Raw genomic sequence first — 21,113 nt, forward strand, 5'->3', positions numbered from 1 at the left:
CTTTGTGGGTTATCTGAAGCATATTTTTATCCAACCCTATCTCTCTCAGGGAGGTATCTTTTCCTTGTTAATTCAAATGTTTCTCTACTCTCTCTCCTCCATTCCTCCATAGTCTTTCCTTTATTAGTGCACTTCTTCTGTACATTCATTGATTTCTCTCTGTCTCCTCTCTTGTCTCTGCCAGTGCAATAAGTGACAAAGAAAAGAGAGAGAGGGATAGAGAGGGAAGCCCGGCAGAGCATGAAATGGTCTGAGCTTTTACTACAACTGGCAGCATTGGACCACATATTGCACCAGCTATTGTCGCGGTTACCCGTAGCAGCACTGCACTAATAGAACGGCACGCTGAGGAAGAAAGAAAAACCAGGAAAGCCAATGTGTTCTGCATACAGAGCAGGTGTTATATGGCAAACTGAAACATAAATGAACACACACACTTTGTTGAAGAAGATGTAGCTTACTGCATGACTTGTAATGGATTCAAATATGGTCTACCTTTAAGTATGAACACTCAAACACACCAATAGTCTGCACAGGCCTAAAATTGAGACCTGAATCCTCACTCTGTCAACATCTTTAGGACCCGACCCATTTAAATCCAAGCTGTAGTGCCAATACTGAGATCTGAACCTGACATGACCTCATGCAATATTTCAGTTCTTCAGTAAAGAGACAGACATGCTTTTTCCCATGACACTATAACATCTTATAATAACCCAGAATGTTTCTTAATCAATCACAAACTTGACTTTGTTTTTCCCGAGTACAGCCAGATAAACACTGCTTGCAAACCTTAAGCTGAGCTGACCTTGGCAGTTCAAATTATTATCCAGAGGACAAGTCTACGTAGACATAAAATGGGAAAACACATAACACAAGTACAACGTAACTCAAAAATAGGCAGATTTGCAAACTCAACATGAGCCTTAGAGGACCTGACAAAGTATCAGATTTCAGATAGCAGAACTCTGTACAGAGTGCATAACAAATTCAAGTGAAATAATCCAGAGCATAAACAATAATGATACTGTTATTCAGTTTCACTTGACCTGCCAGGCCCATACACACACAGACACACATTTGGCAGTCTTCCTGCCTCTGCGGTGCCTCTGTGCCTAACGCAGAGGATAAATAACCTAGTGAGATCCATGTCCAATATCACAGACCCCACTCGGCCAAAAATTTACATCAGCATAATAATATTAGCATGCTCACAGTCATCCATTTAAACTACTTAGGGAAGACAGGCAGACACGCGGGGGAATACACCAGCGCTCTTATTAAAGCCCTTCTGTTGTAGATAGCAAACAGCTGTGTCATAGATGGGAAGGTGCCACAGGTTTGTATCGGGATTACTAGTTAGATAATTTAGTATGTTGCAGCAGAAGATTCCTACATTTGGGAACACTTAAGGCTGAACAGCTGTGAGCCCGAGTCTTCTATAACTGTACAGGTAAAATCTGTGAGCCATGCTCCCAAGCATGACTGCAGGATAAAGGAAAGATTTGCATCTATACATAGTAACCAGGTTACTACTAAGCATGAAAACATGATTCCCTACGACCATGTAACATGAGTAACCAGGTTGCTTTAGGGCATGTAAATGCACTGTATCTTAAGGCAGATAATCATAGATTCTGTTCCCATAACATGAACCAAAGCAGAGTCAATCCTTGAAGTTCGCTCCTCACAGCAAGAGTTCACTTGCCAAGTTGTTCTAGGAATAATCCTTTAAGACTCACTTCCTCTGATATGAGATCAAGCACTATGTTTTAGCTTTTCACAATACAAACTTTGTCTGCAAAAACAGCAGTGATATGCGGTGTAGGTTCGTATGAGGAAACACAGCCCTATCAGCCTTTTGTCCCCACTTTGAAAACCCGCCAGAGATTTATACCCATTGCTTTGTCCTCAGCAGCCCCGCCTTCCACACTGCAAGACTGTATTGAGCAACAGCCACAGCTGCCAGCTACAAAGTCAGATGTAAGAAATAAAATCACCCTTCAGCTTGTTCAGGAGTCCATGCTCAGTTGAGGGGCTCAATTCCTAAAATGTACAGAGGGACTGTAAACTGAGCCATTGTGGAAGAATGGGTGTGGCTGTGTAATGGGATAACCCTTTCTACAAGCAGTGAATGAGCTGAGTGGCGCAGTTGTAAATTACAGCTATGACACAGTGAAATGACAGAGCATTTTATTTGTGAACAGTTGGTATAATAATTATATTCTGAATCGCTTGTTAATCAATACTTGTGGGTAGTACTATGAAGTCTTTGAATTTAAATTTCTTCTTCCGAAACTTTACATTACAGCTTTAATAAATGGTGTGTCGTGTCAATCTGTGACAAAGTGGATTCACAGATAACAAAATTTCACTTTAACAGCATGTTCAGTATTTCTATAAAAGCAATAAGCATCTATAATTCAAGAAGACAAAATGACCCATGCCTTCTTGTTCACATTGATAGATGTAAATCAGAAAATATCAACATAATATACTTTGTCCACCTGTCCTCTCAACCCGTGTATTCATTCCTACCCTAGACCACCCCCGTTCTTCCTCTCATGTCTTTTATTACACTCTCACTCTGTATCCCTTCCCTCTCAATCCCGTCTCTTTCTTCATCTCTCTTTCTTTCTCTCTTTTGTCATGCCTTTCTCCCTATACCAGCAGTTGCCAAGGTGATGCTGTTGTGAAGGCAGCTGCTTAGGGCTCATTTGTCAATCTGCTGACCTGCCCTCCCTTCTCTTCTGTCTCTTGCTCTCTCTCCCACTTCTTTTCTGGTTGCCCATGTAGTAAAAACTATAATTTTCACAATTACATATTCCTAAACAATTATGCAGAACGAGTGAAAATGGCACATTTGTTTATGGCGGTGAACATTTAAAATGATGCTTAAATCAATCTTCTACTGTTTATGCAGCAGTGCTGTACATAGCGAATAAACAAAAGTACTCGTTGACAAGAATTTGCCTGACATTCCTGCTAAGTGGGGTGAGAAAATACCATATTAGCCAGTAAACCTTTCCTACTTCCTTTCTCTTCCCTTCACATGACTGCACCTGTTATTCTTCTTATCCATATAGTCCACCAATCCTTTTATCAGTTAATTATTAAGTATGTCAACTCAAAAACTTTGTAAAGCTCAGGCAGAGTGGCAAAAAGCATTATTTAACTAAAGCTTGTCCTCACAGAATATACAACACAACTCATTGTACGGGCGTTGGTCATATCTTGTCTGAATTACTGCAACGCTCTGTTAATGGGGTTACCTGTACGCACAATCAAACCATTGCAGATGATCCAAAATAGAGCAGTGCACCTCATTTTTAGTTACATCTCATGAAATGTAAATACTTTTCTGATAGGACTTTGCTTTGAAGTTTTTTCTTGACTTAGATTTTTGCTGCCTTGTACCTCACTTGTAAGTCACTTTGGATAAAAGCTTCTGCTAAATGACTAAATGTAAATGTCAATACAAACACACATATTAAGTGATGTGCTTCTCCTGTCAGCAGAGGTGTTACTGCTTCTTCATGAGAACAAAACCTTCACACCTCATAAGGTACAGTCTGTGTGTGTGTGTGTGTTTGCTGATTGAAAAGCTACAAGTAGATACTATTTTACTGTTTGCTTTGCTGTTTAGGACCACAGGAAGAATGTACTTAACAAGTTCAACTTAAAGACACTGCACAGGCAATGCATAAATGCAGAGACATACTCACAAGTTAAGTCATCTATCCTTCTTGAGAGAAAAAATGTGGCTCTCCCACAACACTTGCCTTCCTCTGCTAATTAATTCAGTGTTTTTTACTAATGATACTGCTGTCACAGAAGGATGGAGTGTGAATGCGTGTTTGCGTGTGACCTACAGACCTCATCAAGTCTCATTAGCATCTAATGCCTCACTGATACGAATGTTTGTATAAGCATGTTGGTGTATATGGATGCATGTGCAAAAGGGTGTCTATGTGCGTTTGCTGATTTATTGTGTATAGCTCACACAATTATAACAGACAGATTTTTACAACTGTTACTTAAAAAGATTAGACAATTTGACTGTAGTATGCAGATATTTGTTTTGTGGTGTTTTTACTTTTTGCTAGTATGGTTGTTAAAGACTGTTTCAGTGAAGATGTCAGTGTACTCCAAAGCATTTATCACACAGTTGAAGACAAACTGAAACACATTTTCTTTATAAAAACTAAAAATTCAACATTCACAACAACTTTATGCAGTGATTCACGCCTGAGTGGTGTTGTCAAAGTGAGCAGGATTTGAACTTCTCAGTCAAGCTTACTTTTGCTGTTTCTTTTTCTTTCTGTGGTAGGAAAGTAACGGATACATGTTTTCTTTCAGATTTGTGGTACCTACAGGGTCCTTTTCTTCGTACTGCACGTCAAAGCACCACAGCAGAAGAAACCATTCGATTTAATCAATTCTTGACAGTAGATGTTGCAATTTCCAGACAAAATTAAACCAATAATAAGAGAAAAAAAAGGCCAGCCTGCACATAGAAGGACATCCTTTATCAAATGAGACAAAACATCACTTGAAAAATAGTCTCTTTAAAACAAAGACCAAACAGATGGGCACATAGTCTCTGCCTCTGGTGAGACTCTGAAAATTGTGAAGTCTGTGCACAAAAATGGGAAAGAGCTGATGCTACTGATGTGAAACTAAATGTATCTGCAGATGTTCTAAAGCCACCAGGTGCTGTGCCATCACCCAACTCTGCTCCAGGCATATGCTGAATAAATTGGATGCATTTGGATGTCAAGTGCCACAGGGGGCAATCCAGATCCCATATCGTCAGTGGCCATATCAGAGTGCTACAGATTAGAAATGTGTTGAAAAGTAGGTCCAAATCTATTGGTGAGCTACCTGGTTTTCACAATGCAGATGTGAATTAATTAACATTATGTTTGAAAAGTGCTGTTTAAGTAAAATTGATTTGACACGTCATACAAACTAGAGTAGCTCACTTTGAGGGCACCCAAGCCTTAAGTCACAGCTGGTCAGTCAGTGCACTGAACCCTGACTGTACGAAATTCACTGCTGATGTAGATTCCTATTATTTTATTAAAATTTACAATAACCTTATTGAAAAAAGGAAAAACAGAGTCTCAACACTAGGTTGTACCCAAATTCAAAAGTGACCTACTGAAAGTGGAATGTGAATAATTTTCCCAACAACTCAACCCACTATAAACTCTAGGAAATCTTAGAAGTGGAGTCTGATTAAAATGATCATCATAAAACAAACAAAATGGCATTTTAGAGTCCAAAGAAGCTCAAATCATTGTCTGACTTCCTTATTTTTTAAAATACAAACATGCATGCTCAAATTCAAAAAGGTACTGCTGCACTAGTAAACATGTAGCTCAAAAGGCTGTGGCTGCTCTATGTCTATATGTGTGTGTAGGAGGCAGCCTAGTAGATTTTCATCTGTATCCTGTTCACCCACTGGGTGCCTGTTTATGTATGGCTTGAGTCTGTGTGTGAGTGATCCATACATGTCAAAACAAAGCTACAGAAAACACTCATAAGTAGTGTGTATATCTATGTAGTGTGCAAGAACCTGTGTGAGTATGAATTTGAGCATAAGCATGTATTTTTATGTGAATTCACCTCTGTGATCTATTTTCTGAACTCTTATAGTCCTAAGACATGCATATACAGTGTGTGAGAAACAAGAACTTGTTGCCCTGGAAACAAGTCCTTGTATAAACAAGTTTTTGTATAACAAATGTACCATACAGTTTTGGTTAATTTATGTTTATGTTTTACATACTATTATGAGACTTGATATATTGAGCCTGGGTGTCCTCATCTCCATCTAAAAATCCAGTTTAAATGTCACAGCTATGGAAAGAAGTTGATTTGATGACCTATTTTGTGTTAAATAGTCTGGCAATTCCATTAAGACCATCTGTAATAAGAATAGAGCTGCTCAGGGTGCTGGAAGGTGCTCTGGATAAAACTGCTCGTCGTATGACAGGTATGACAATGCTGGTTTGAGCATGTGCGTAGTCCAATGTGTCAGAGGGGTGAAAAAAGTCTTCCCCTTTTCACCACACACTCACTGGCCACTTCATTAGATACACCTTTACAATCTAATGCAAGAATTGAATGCCCTCAGTTCTACTCTAAGTTAATCAAAGATAAATTGTCCAAAACATTAGAAGCACCTCTTAATATAACGCACTCAAGTACCACTCCACCGCTCACTATGACCTCAATAGTAAACACATGGGAGAATTATAACTTTTTTTGAGAGCATCAACTTTTAAAATCAGAAATTACAACCTAGTAAATGTACAATTCCCAGCAGAGCTGCTGTATTACATTAAAAGAACCTCATAACATCAGCCTACAATTTTAGGAGAAAAATAACTTCCCAATCCAGCTTCTCTATGCAGGTCCCACCTTCTGCCATTAGGGTTAAGCTTCAGATCCTATAGCACTTCACCTGTTGCAGACCCTATTTAACCAAATAAGCTGTCTGGCCTCATGTGGATGTTTTATCCTTCATTAGTTTGCAGTGTTTGATAGTTCAAGATTCCTTCTACCATATTGTTTCATTCATATGTTTTAGACTTGTGGAGGAAGTTAGGCTACCTTTGAAGAATAAAACATTTGTTGTGATAGAGAATTAGGTTTTATTTAAATTATTATGTTTATGTATTTTACCTGTGGCAGACAAACCAATTCAAACAATTTCTTACTAAAAGAATGGAATAGAACACTTAAGTCTTGTATGGTGGAAAGCTTTAATAGCTTTATTATTGTAGCTTAACCTCAAGTGGGTATAATTACGACACAGTATAAGTAGAAAGTGTAGTACACCGTAGTAGCAGTGGTGGTACTAAGAAATACTTGAAAAACAGTTTTGTGGGGTTTTCAAAATTTGGTATGTATTTATTCATTTTAACAGAAGGTGGACAGTACACATGCACACATGCACACACACAGAAATACAAACATTCAGGACTGAGTGTGATTTATTTTGCTTTAAAGGCAGGGGTTTAGTTAAAAAAAACGATTTATATTTCAAATTCTCTCCCCGACACGCACACACACACACACACACACACATATGCATCTTTCCATCTTTAGAGGACACACATGCCCTCAAAAAGCATTGCAGAGACAAATTGCACAGGGCTTCTTACAGACAAGGAGACAGAAAAGTGTAAGTGGACAAGAGTCAAAGTAAAATAGGATAACAAGAAAGTAAAAAACTTTCTAAAACTTTTCTTTCACCCTATTGTCACTGTCCTCTTCGTCATCCTCCTTTGTCCTCCTCCCATCACAGCCTCTATTCACAATCATTTATCTTTCTTATGGTACCCTTCCTAAATCACTCCCTCCCTTCCCTTAATCAGAGAAACAGAATCAGGGTAGAGTTAGCCTGAAGGCAATCCTATTTAGATCAGCTATTTTGTGAATCCTTTTTTCTACAGCAAAAACGTCCTCAGCATTCCCTAAAGGGACACGTGATTACCCCAGAGGCTTCTTTATACCACACACTGTGTCTTTCTATGGAAATACATCCCCCCCCCCCCCAAAAAAAAAAAAATTAAAAAATGCAAAAAGTGGTGCAAATTAATTTAAGCTGTAAATCCTATGTCCATGTGGCCGTTTATTCAGTCAACTTTATTTTCTATGCACACTCTCAATGTTGTATATTCATTTGCTGTGTGTGCAACAACTCAACCAAGTTTATGACCTCTTTTTTTTCTCTGCAGCAGCTATTTTTAACTCACATCACATTAAAGGTGTGAGACAACCCAGCTGAGAAAGTGCAATCCAGCATTGTTCTTCTTATGTGTACTTTCTGTAACGCCTCTGAAGCCAACTATGTAGAATTTTGAAATATTAAAATATTAAAATACTAATTTGGAAATATTAACTTAATATTTAACGACACATAAAAATTATATACACCAAAAAACCGCAAATTAGTTAGAATAATGACTAATCCAGCTACAGATGATTTACAGGGCTAGTCGGGGATTAAGTTGTTGATACTGTGTGGAAAACAAATTTGTGTTATTCTGGTTACAAAATGGCCTCTCAATATGGTTGAAATGCTCATCACAAAAGGCACCGCTACTGTAGTTTTCAATTAATCCACTCCAGCTCTGAGTATCTTACTAAAGAAGTGTACACATACTGGAGTGTGTGTGTGTGTGTGTGTGTGTGTGTGTGTGTATATATATATATATATATATATATATATATATATATATATATATATATACATAGATAGAGAGAGAGAGAGAGAGAGTGTCTTATTAAAACCCACTTAGTCCTGGCTGCAAGAGCTAACAGCTATGGAAACTATGCAGTCTACCACATACTGAAACACTGAGTTTAGGACTACTGCTACTATGAGAGCATCTTCCACTCATTCATCATGGCATTCATGTCATTACAACCTTTCTTCAATTAAAAAACAAAACATGTTTAACATTTCCAAACAAGCTTGGTTTTCAAGACAAACTACTGCACCTAACAACTCTTGCCTGCCAGCTAAGAACATACAGAACTCAGAAACTCACCACTACATGCCTACTCAAGTCAAGTCAAAGTCAGAATTCCAAGCATCAATTTATCTTAACAAGCCCAGAACAGCAGATGTGCCCAACCCTGCCTAAAACATCTTTGAAGACACAGAAAAATATAGCGAAAAAAAGGTGCCGAATTCTTGAAAGAGGAAACACGGATCCTTTCTTTTTGGAAGGTTAAAGTGCAAAACCAGCCAAAGGTGGACAAGTTAAAATAAATAATAGAAACTTTTGAGTTTGTATAAATCTAAACTTTAAAATACTGTAAATGTATACAGTCCCAGAACTTGTGAGTCCAAGATGTTGCCATTACGGGACAATGTGATTCAGTCGTTTATATCATTCTTCTTAATTTAGACAATATCCTGTGTTAGTTTTCCAAACCTTCTAACAACTCCCATAAATAAGTGCATGGCCCCAACATTAAAAAGGCCAACTGCGGGAAGCTGTGAAATCTATTGTAATCTCACGAAAGCTATGAAACCAACAGGCCTAAAGGCCACCTTCATTTTAGTGCAAACAGTAATTTGTGGCGACACTGTGAGCCCACCCATCTTGCCCTGTGTGCATATGTGTGAGAGACAGAGTGGTAGTGAGAGACCAGTCGCCCACCTTATTGACCGTTTTAAAGGAAGAGTCAATAAACACTTTCATACACAAGCCATCACTACACCTTGGTCAGTGTCAAAACCGTTTAAAAACATTTTTTCATCTTACAACAATGAAAACTTTTCATCAGAAGCATGGTAACATCAGACTTACACCCAAGCATCTATGTAATGGTAGCCAAGAAAACTACAAGACCAGTCAAAACCAGTCATAAGGTCCAAAGAAAATGTTCAATCTAAAGAAAATACGAAGACAACACGCTGAAATCATAAACATGAAAATGGAATGGAATGGAATTAAAGCCTGTTTGCGTCATGATGTGTACTGTTAACAAGCTTGAATGAACAAATAACATAAGGCGTTTTAAACGATGGGTTTACATTTGTAATTGTCTTAAAAGAGCAATCAGATGCCTATATTAACAATGAAAAGCGTGAATGGCCATCAAGATGTGACTAATCTGGAAGGTTTAAACCTTTTATTCCCTTCAGATAAACTTTATATTCTTTTGCAAAGGCCCTCTGTCTTTGTAGAACTTTCCAAAATCATAGATTTAAAAGCTTTAAAATTTAGTGTGGTTTCACATCAAAGTGGTCAGCAATGTGTAAAAGTTTTCCTGACAGCCGGTGCTACTGTGAGCCCCACACATGGAGTAGGTCAGCATCTGCGGGCACAGCAGCTGGCTGTGAGCACATTCACTGCTGTGGTAAAACACATCCTGAAATGTGGTCAAATAGCATTCATGAACCTCACCATGAGTCATCATCGGATAATAAGGCCTTTTTGGCTAAGAAGAGCTTTGAACTGTGGCTTCAACATTTCACAGCAGGGATCTCTGGCTGCATGAGTGGTTGCTCTGGGATGTTCTTACATGGGGTAAAGTGCAACTAGGATTTTTTTTCAAGGCTTTTGTATATCGAAATTAAGCTGACAAGACACACTCCTTCTTGGCACTGCCAGGATTCCCTGCTGCTTGAGTTCTTGCACTTTTTCCAATAAGCAGCTCCTGTTTGTTTTCCATAAAGTGCCTTATTTAAAGAATAATTTATCACAATTTTCAATTTTCATCAATCACAATTTTCACAAAATATCATGTCTGGGCATGTCTATGTATTTAAAATTCAAGCCTTCAGCTTCAGAAGACATAACCCAGTTGCTCTTCTTGGTTTCTACAACTCCTAGAACAAGCTAAACCCGTTGTGTTGACTGTATAGCAGTGAAGCCTGTACAAATCAATAAAACCCACAGAAGCACAATCCAAAGCCAAGAGGGACAAACAAACAAAAGTAGTGAATGAATGTGTCAAAGTGGAAAATAGAGGCAAAGTAAAAAGCATGAGAAGGATGGGAAAATACTTTGTCAAGTCCCTAATGAGCAGTCCGCCTTGCCACTCATCGTGACCACCACATCTCACCCACACCCTCACTTGCTCACATCATCAGCACCATTTGGGACTGCACACTGACACGGTGTAAGATATATATGTATGCATTAATACAAATCAGAATTATTCAATTCAAAAGGTGGCTTGTTCCAAATTACTTACAAGATCTCGTCATTCTGAAATTCCAGGATGCCGTGGGTGTCTTCAAAGTCCTCTCCGCCACCCCTTGCTGTTCCCTCCACCGTCTTGTATGGCAGCATGACCACACCGCGAGCCCCCGACGTTCTCAGCACTTTCACCTCCATGGTGCCAATGCTCTCGCTCACATGGAAAACAGGCTCCTCAAATGTAAAGATACCGGCATGGTCGTCATCAAAGATGGTAACAGTTGCTGTAGAGGGAATGCCGAGACAGGCCACTGAGTCCACGTGATTAGCTGACTCGCTTTCCTCCGGCTCCTCTCCTTCTAATGGCAACACCTTGACGCTGGATAGATGAATCAAGAAGTTTTCATCCTCCTCAAAGATGTCATCGTCAATGATGCCTACACGGATCTCCTTCAGTGTCTCACCAGGCTTGAACACCACCACACCCTCTGTGAACTCGTAGTCTGAGCCAGCATTGGCAGTGCCGTCTTCTGTCCGGTACTCAACTGAAACGGTTTTGCTAATGTCGCCACCACGCCGCACTACGTTCACTGCCACTGTGCCACAGTTCTCAAGGCACTGGTAAGAACCAGGCTCAAAAAAGACCTTGGAGATGGGGTCGTTCTCACCAGCGTCAGAGCGAACCTCGTGCATGCTGACTGCCTTTCGTGCCTGATCGGCTGCATGTTTCTTCAAGATGTTGCCGGCACCTGTCATCAGTCGGGTGGCCTGGCATCGATAGAAAGCACGGCTCTTCTGCTGCTGGCTCAGGACTTGGTAGTTGGCAAGTTCAATGAGTTGTTCCATCTGGAAAGAAAAAGCATAAAGACAAGCAGTGTGGATCAGCATTCTCGAGTATGTGTCCAGTTCTCTAGTGTCTCCATACCATGTTAGAAATCTGATTGGAAACATGCATGTGTCTCATACTGTAACTATACTGTGCATGTAACTCATAAAAAGCATTTCTAATTTGTTATCACTCAGCTGCAGGAATGAACTGTCAGAATGGTTATCATTTCATTTGTATATCAAGTTAGTTCCTTTTGCAGTTTCCTTTTTCACCCATATTTACTATTATAAAATTAGAAAGGTTGTGATGAGGCCTTAGCTGCATTCATCACCATAATCACTGTGTTATTGGAAGCAAATAGAAAGTTCCTAATCTGTTGCTGCTTATTTTCCTATTTAATTTCCCATACAAATACAGTGTAAAAATAGGTGATACGTAAAAATACCAATTCCTTTATACAGCAGCATTGACAGTGTGTTCAAATTGCTATTGGACTTTATGTGAGACCCTTTTCAATTGGATACCCACCTCCTTGTCAGGGTGTTTCTGTTTGAGTTCCTTTAGGATCTTTGCCATATCTCTACGGGTCTCCTCCTCATCCAGATCCTTCTCATCTATATCCAAACCCAGTGGACCATCCAGGAAGTCAACGCCATGTGAGTTTAGCATCTTCCCATCCATCTCAATGTCAACCTTATAAAAGAAAAGAAAACAGCTTAATCAGTACAATATTTTTGATCAATTGGAGCAATATCTTTTCTGATGTGGTGCTGTCAGAGAGTCTGACTGACAATTTGATGAGTAGAGAGAATGGACTCAAACAGGTCGATAACAGCCGTGTAAAAAAGGCAGCTATCTACCTGCTAAGTTAAAAATATGTTGGTTTGTTCTGTTCTTGCTCTTTTCTCTTATCAAGTTAGATTAAAGAAATGCTTTGGAGCTCTATGTCAAGATGATATTTTCAATGTTGTCTTGGCATTTTCACTTTTTTATAACAATTTTTAAACATCTATAATAACCAGCAAACTGAGTAGCAGGATTAATATAAGATGTTTATCACTGATTTATTTTTCTCTTTTTTTAGTTCATTTATGGTACAAGTGGTTGGACTAACACATAACCATCTAATTACCGAAGACTTCATGTACAGCAAAAAAGATTTGTAAGACTAGCCTTTTTTTCATACTCCAAAGAGTTCTCTCAGTTTTTCAAAGACCCAATATTCTTTCAGCATCTACTGTAATGTAATTTTTTGTTTATACACTAAATGTCAAAATTATGTGCATTTTTTTTTTTAATGTCATTTCTAAAACCTCATTATCGGGTTTATTTGCATAACACTAGATTAGTAAACAGGCACATCAAACTTGTCTTCCCTTACATTAAACCAGTCATTACCAGTATTCCCTCAGATATGGTGGTGGACAGATATGACACCAGAGTAAACGCTGAGAGATGACAGTTTTAAAATACATTGTCATCAGATTGAATTTATCACCTGGACTTCTTTCTTGTTAGTTTAAAATGTTTACCTACCAGCCCATGTTGTTTGTTTTTTTGACACACCTTGATTATTATTGTCTTTTTAGTTATAAACATAGTTATAAACTTCCAATCAATTTCTTTTTTCAAACTTTTGCATTTTGTAGGGTAAAATTTTATATGTACCCTGGAGAGGGAGGTGCATGGTATAAGCTTGCAGCTTCTTGTCACATTTGTTCTATTTAGTTTAGATTTTCTGCTTTTTATGATGCTGTATTATGTGTGCAAATAAATACTCTTAAGTAAATTGTTAGGTTTCCCCTCAAGGATGCTGCTGAGTTCGATTCCGAGCAAATGAAATGAAAGTGCTGTTCATGTGCTAATGGAGTACTCCTGAAGAATCTCAAAGCAATGCTTATGAGTAATTTTCAACTTTGGATGAGGAGACAGAAATTCAAAATTAACTGAGTGGTGAATAAATGTACTCTGCACCAGAATACTGAGAATATAATTAGATATAACGCACTGCACAGGATAATACACACAGCATCAGATAGTGGTAAAAACAGGATATTAAAAATTGATATACCTAAAAAGTTCCTTTACTCCTTTGTTGTTTTGACCACATGCTTAGACGAAGACAGCCTAATACGTTTTTACTGGTCGGACATTCTCTAACTGATCTGCCTTTGTTAAAGACAGTTTCCATGTGTGGAACATTGCCGAAGGAATTTTGAAGTCTGATAAGCAGATATAATTTTATAATTATTTTAATCATGATGGAGTGATTTGTGGGGATGACAACTAATGTATCAATTTGCATTTGTTTCAGTATTGCAAGGAAAAATCTGTTCTTCAAATAAAAGTAAAAATGTTTCATGCTTCAATGCTACACTGGAACAAATAGGCAATAGAAATTTTAAAAATAAAAAAGTAGAAGTTGCTGATTTGTTTATATACTTTCAGATTTTTCAATTAGAGAATGTTTCCTGCTTCATCTGATTTCTTTTTGTGATGCTATTGCATTCCTAGATTTTAGCAAATGACCTTGCTGTAGAAGTAAAACTGTAAGTAGCAGAAGTGATAATGTTAAGTATACCTTGGAAGGAAGTGGACGATCACCCTCAGTCTCAATGATCATGCCACGTTGCTTGCCAGTGCGGTAGCGCTTGTACACATACTTGTAGAATAGCAGGCGACGGTCGGCCACCCAGGCGAAGACCACACAGATAGGGAAAAAAAGGAATGTGAGCAGCCCCTCCCACACCTGCACAACCCCAGGTGAGATCACGGACAGGATCAGGTAGAGCCAAATGTAGGCGAAGATACTCCAGGTAGCTGTGACAAAAAAGACGCGAAGGTGTTTGACCTTCCTCGTTTCTCCATCAGGCACGACATATACACAAATTCCGATAATGACAAACATGTTGAATGCCGCAGAGCCCACAATGGTGGAGGGGCCCAGTGTACCAGCATGAAACCCATGACCAACAACTTCTATGACAGACAGCAGAATCTCAGGAGCCGAAGAGCCAAGAGCCATGAGGGTGAGATTGGAGACTGTCTCGTTCCAGATCCGAACAGTAGTGGTGGTGGTTTCCCCATTGGGTTTCTTGATGGTGATTTCCTTTTCCTGTGATGTGATCACCTCTATTGATGCCATGAAACGGTCGGCGATGATTGATACACCCAAGAACATGTAGACCAGGGCCACAAAGTAAACCGTTGCCCGAGCAACCTTGTCACCAAATGAGGGGTTTTGGGGCTCCCAAATAGGTAGGATAACACCCTGTGAGCACGGCTCAGCCTTGCTGCATTCAGTTTTATTGGTGGAAACTGCAGAAACGGAACCTCCTAAGTTCGGCTCAGGAGGGGCACCAGCCAATGACGGCTGGAGATTGAGGAGAAGAATCACCGTGACGGCAACTAGCCTGACGGCGGGGGATAGGAGGGTGGAGTGTTCCCAGCGGCCCATGGTGATGTCCAGACTAGACCTGTGAGGTGACGACTGGTCAGGATCTCAATCCTTTAGAGAGAGGAAAGGACAAAGGACAAAATTTTGATTAGATCATCAAAGACCTGGTGAAGATTTAGGATATCACATATTTGGCCAAAGTTTAGGTTTAACTGTAGATAAGAATTGAGAAATTTTTACATACTGTCAATGCTTAATATTAACGAAGGGTAGAAACTATAAAGCCCTACAGTGTTAGCAACTCCCAACTCACTAGAAACTTGGTTTTATAACAACTTTAGTAAGCAAGAGTGTGTGTAAATGTGGTTTATATATTTAACTTCCTGGAGTCAACGCAGCTCACACTCTTACGTCATCTATGGAGACTTGTGAGCACCGACGCTGTTCACCAAACAGCACTCAGTGTTTTACAAAGATTATAAAAATCAACAGCCCAGCTAACTTGAGGAGGTTTCAAGGCCCTTAAAAAGACAACATCATAAACATAACAAAAACACTTTTTTTAGGTGAGATATTTACTCAGCTGCTTAGAGGCAGCAGGTTCAAAAAATCCACACCACCTCCTGAGATCAACACCATTTGTTTCCAAGGAGCATCTTCTGAAATGTCCCACTACTGTTCCTACAATGATGTAGCAATATTACTCTGCTGTGCATCATGTAACCTGGGAGTGATTTTTCTGGAAAAAAGCAGCTTGAATTCTGTCAATGATATTGACTTGTAAATTAGGTTCCTGGAACCTACAGCATTGCCTTCAGGTGGTCACATTTTTATTTATATATTTTTAGTTTTGTTTCATTGTTTATTATTCCACATAGTATTTCTGATGCAGGCAGGTAAAATAAGAAAAGCTACTGAAACGTGTAGAAGTACACAATTAGTAAATAAGTACCGCAAATATTTATTTATCTCTATATGTTTTTATTCTTGAAAGAATTATTTGAATATTATAAATCTCTCTATAAGTATTCATTCCAATTATGCCATAACATTACAGCGTTTTTTTTGTTGTGTCCAAACTGCAATAGATTAGATTTTATTATATTATAACATTTATGTTAGATTATGTTAACAATTATGTTAGATTATATTATACATTTCAGTTGACGTTTTAATTTTTCTGATTACACAAAACTCAGGCTTGTGATACAATACAAGTACTTTTACTTTCGCCATTTAGTTTTTCAGTTCGTGATTTCAAATAATTCCAAAAACTAATTTTTGCACACAGGTGTAGTTTTTTCACAAAGAAACTTAAAACACAATAAATCCTATGAAAGAAATGTGTTCATGTAATTCTACACATAGTCAGTTATCCCACTGTGATGCAGTTTTCACATATAAGAACATAATTGCAGTGTTGAGTGTTGTATCATTAACATGGGGAGAATAATCTGTCTGAACATAATGTTTATGATTATGACTCTAGACTATGCATAGTGCAGACACTTTCATGTAATTAGAACCCTTTGCTGCGAGTATGACAGCGTGAGCATGTATTTGCATTCAGGCAGAGTAATAATCATGATATTAACCTGTATTTATACTGTTCTTTTCTAGGCACAATTAGAAGACAGTGATGTTCATTAACAATATTTTCCACATTATGTTAATAGAAAACATTATCTGAACAGCATTAATGTAGTATGTCAAAAAATGTATTTGTTGTTGCAAATTATTATTATGTAAAGCATTTTTGGATACACAGTTGCCTGGTGTAGTAGCCAGAGGACCCCTGCCTGAAACCAGTGGCCGTGTTGTGCTTCATATGGTATCAACATAACTGAGGGAATTCCCATTCAATGCTGAACATTAAACTTATGTACAGAATAAAAAATCCCAAAATGCACTGGAGGGGATGTGGGTGGTTCTATTTTTTTGTATAATCTTTGAAAACATGCACACATATTCTCTCCTGAGGTTTTAGGGGATAAAAGGAAATGTGCTGCAACAGAACAACAAAGCATATTTTGGATGTGTATTCCCATGTATTCTCTATGAAGCAGATTTGCCTGTGAGCAGTGGACAGAAAGGGGGACAGCCTGTGGTTTTCGTATGTACTATGGTAGAAAGGGCTTATTAACATACATTTATCCGTACCCAAAGCGATCTACAATACTTTTCATTTAACTGTTTGCACTCAGAATCATACACACACACACACACACACCGACTGGGGAGCTGCTATGAAGCATAAACACAACAAGAGGATTCGGGAGTCAAACCAACAACCCTGGGATTGGTGGACAACGGCTCATTATCATCATTTCTCCCTGATATCAGCATTTATATCCAACCTAAAAATAGGAGCTCTGTTAGCCAATCCATGGATATTTATCAACCACAAATCCCATCAAGTCGATATAATCATATCATGTGGCAGAGATTGTGAGGAGAGATGAAACAGGGCTATGGAACCCATTAAACTATGCTGATATAAACAGTACTTTCTCATACTATTTCTCCATTGAAATTATATCAATATAAGTTAAAAAGTCGATGTACCACCCAGCACTAGTTGACAATTTACCAGAAATAAGCATTGAGGACTTTAAAGAACTTTTAGAAAAAGCCCAAATCCCTTTAATCAGAGATCAATAACAAGAACCAAGACCCAGAACAAAGATCAGCTCAGAACATGCCTCAAACAAGGTTCTTCCACATCCTGTACACCAACATCCATTTCCCAATAATTAATTGTCCTCACTCCTACAGTACATGCAGTAACAGCACAATTTACCAGACATCAATAGTAACATCAGTGCTTCGTGATTTGTATCCTACCACAACACTAATTATAGATGAAGCTGTAAATCCCCTAACAATATTATTAACATTTTCTCTAACATGACATGCAGCCAGGCCAAAAACATTGTGTTATCACTAAATGAACAATACAGAACTAATTTCCACTAGGATGTAATCAACATGTGAATGCTCATTCAAGATATTATACGGTAAATAGAGTACAAAGTGTGTTTCGGTGTCTTGCCTAATTTTGAAAGCTACTTGCTGCTTAGACCAGCCACTGCTAAATACAAACAGCCCACCAATGGTGACACTGGGTTAAATAACCCAAGTGTGACAAGTGTTCTGGATGTGATGTGTAATGAGCTCAGCTGCGGTGGAAGAGCTTTTTGCTCAGATGTTATGAAAATGTATTCTAAACAAAACCATTTTACTTAATTAAACTTCAATTCACTGACAACCCCCCATAGCCAAACATTTGCCTTCTGTGTAATGCTAGCCAGCAGCTTCTCTGGTCTTCTTGTGTGGTCACATAAAGCTTTGTGTGACATTTCCAAGTCATCAACAATTCAGGTGGCTTTGGGATTTGTTTGTTTTCACTTAAAGATGTATTTTTTTCCAACAGGCTGACGGCTAAAGAGCAAAGAGTAATTCTCAAGGTGGGACTTGCCAAGTAAACCTGCTAAAGCAGTAAATATGACCAAAGAAGGATATGTTAATCAGAAATGTATTAATATACGGAAATATATTGAACTGTGTCATTCCCAGGGCAAAGTCTTCATAAAAACTGCTTAATATCCTCTAACTTAGCTATTGGTAGTCATCCTTGCTGTGGCCCACCCTGCTCATGACCTCACCACCTGACTTAATGCTGAAGAGAAAACCGTATAAACTGAGACAGCCATTAAAGGAAGACATGGTAGCAATTGGACTTTAATAGCTTCACAGTATGTGGGGAAAACAGCCACGTTACTGTCTGCTTTAGGTTCTTTTGTTGTGTCAGCTCATCCATACAGCAGCTTTTGATCTGGTTACTGGTTTATCCACCTGCGATTCAGTGGCATTCAGTGTGTTGAATTGGAATGAATTTCCCAGACTCCTGGTCTAAATGAAAAAGGATTTTAGTAATTAATTAGTAAATTGGCAAACATTCAGTCACATTTCCCTCTTTCTTGCATTATCTTATTTTGAAATAGCAAAAGAAAAAAAAATTACATACTGTAATATTTATTTCATAATGAGATAGTACAAAAGTTCCTTCATCATCATAGTGTAAGAACAAAAATGACCAAGGAGCTTCTAAAAAGTTAGAGTAAAATATTAATGAAAACTGTATTAGTAGAAAATGTTATACTCCCCTTGATAAATTTGCAAAAACTAACCTACAATAACTTTAATGTCTGACAAAAGAATATTTGAACAATCTAATGGTGCATTAAATAATAAGTTGACAGAAAAATAAATGTTTTTTTTACTGTTTTTGCCATTTCAAACTAAAAGGATGCAAATGTTTGTACTACAAAACAATTAATGGTTCTCATGTGTGTAACACTATTTTACTAGTGGCACAGACCCTAATACAAAACACAGCTAATTTACTAGCCCAGAGTCAGCGCTCTAATTGCAGTCCCTTGCTCGGTTTCTTGGCTGGCTTGCTTAAAAGTCATCCTCACAAATACAAATCTTTGATACACCTTGCTTTTATAGTCTTAATATATGGTATACGTAGTCTTTTACACTCTATCTGAGGATTACACTTAACATGACTTAACCAGTACTGTTTATAGGTACATTTGTTTGTACAACAGAATATATCCTGCAACAACATCTGACAATCTTTACTCTGCATTAGAATCATTATAAGCTAATTGATGAAGGTAAAACTGATACACCAGCTGATACCAGCACTAAACTCGAGGTTGCATGTTTTTTTTCCTGCTGTTAACACTAGAGAGGCTTAGTTGCTTTGCAATAGCTATTTAGGATTTTGTAAATTAAGTATCAGGTTTCAGAATATATAAATGTTATGACTTCAAACTTTGGCACCACTTCAAGAGGAATATAGATGAGCCACACAAGTTTAGCTTAGACAAAAATCTGAAACATGCACACTCACACACACAGGCTTATGTTTAATTCCATTTCCACTGGACATTCACTTTAACCAAAATCATTATCTGCATAACACTTACTCTAACCTTAACTCAAACATAGAGTCAGTGCTCCTTTAAAAAAATGAAAATAAAAAATATTGTCTGTGCTAAGGTTATTAAAACCAAGAGAAGCATGTGATAGTTAGAAGACTGCTCAAAAAACAAGTGTTAAAATAGTAATTGTGACTAAAGTGACATCTGCATTTAGTAGATCAAAGGATAGACATGAGTAAATGTAGGTGACAGTGCACATTTAATGGCCATGCATGTGCAATAGGTAGTGAAAAACAGAAACCCCACTTTTCTTTAGGTCTGACATGCATTAATGTGTGTAAATAATGTGAACAATTTAACATGTTACAAATGAGGCTAGTAAGTCTGACCCACTAAGATGTAGAGGAAAAAGACCCTTTTAGATGGAAAATCCTGCTTTAAAATTTACCGAATAGCACATTTTGTAAAACTGTATTCAGTTATTACCAAAGTAGTTCATTTTAGATGTATTACCTCAGAGCAAAACATCTAGGTGCTCCTGTGGAGACATCAGGAATAGCCCAATAGACTTCCTCACTACAGTGTGGTACTCAACGTGAGGCAATATCCAAACAAATGATAAAGTAAGAGAGGCTTTAGCTAATCGGAGCTAAGGACTGTCACTCTGGTAACACTGTACAGGACAGGGGACTTAGAGAGGTCATTTGAGTTTCTTTTTGGGGATTCATCGCATCATTTTCCCACCAGGAGAACCATTATGGTAACAACAGAGAATTTTTTTATGACAACAGAGAGGACCAAAAACAAGCATGCTGAAGAAAGCTTAGTGCATGGAAAATAGTGGAAACCCTTGGCACAAACAGCATTAATAACATGATAGCAGTTGATTTTTAATACATTTGCAAAGATATGAACATACTTCTTTCACGTTGTCATTTGTAGAATTTTGAGGAAAATTATGAATTTGATACATTTTGGAAAGAGCCAGTAACATAACAAAATGTGGAAAAAGGTAAGCACTGGGAACACATTCTGGATGCACTGTATACACGCCTAAAATGTGACCTCTTCTGTTCCCCTAGCTATTTGTAAAGTCACAACTCTGACTAATAATGATTAATCGTGGTAAAATGTGAAGAATTTATTGTTAAATTTGGATTTAAACTATTTATTGATTCCTATTGGGAAATTGTTGAATTGTTGTTCAAGACTACTACTTGCACTACATGTGCCCAGAAACCACTGACCCTGAAGTTTGT

General features: G+C 38.1%; 1 protein-coding gene across 6 annotated transcripts in view; it reads right to left on the reverse strand.

Annotated features, from left to right (window-relative positions):
* Positions 1-21,113, reverse strand: part of slc8a1b (solute carrier family 8 member 1b) — a 118,837-nt gene that overhangs the window by 89,377 nt on the left and 8,347 nt on the right. For all 6 annotated transcript variants that reach the window (XM_067514148.1, XM_067514139.1, XM_067514156.1 and 3 more), the window contains exons 2-4: positions 14,084-15,010; positions 12,031-12,195; positions 10,729-11,519 (exon numbers count right to left, since the gene is read on the reverse strand). In XM_067514148.1, coding sequence (XP_067370249.1) covers positions 10,729-11,519; positions 12,031-12,195; positions 14,084-14,959 — 1,832 coding nt within the window. In that variant the 5' untranslated portion in view covers positions 14,960-15,010. The remainder of the gene's footprint in view (positions 1-10,728; positions 11,520-12,030; positions 12,196-14,083; positions 15,011-21,113) is intronic.

This window comes from Channa argus, chromosome 1 (genome assembly GCF_033026475.1).
Source record: "Channa argus isolate prfri chromosome 1, Channa argus male v1.0, whole genome shotgun sequence".
NCBI classification, from domain to species: domain Eukaryota; kingdom Metazoa; phylum Chordata; class Actinopteri; order Anabantiformes; family Channidae; genus Channa; species Channa argus.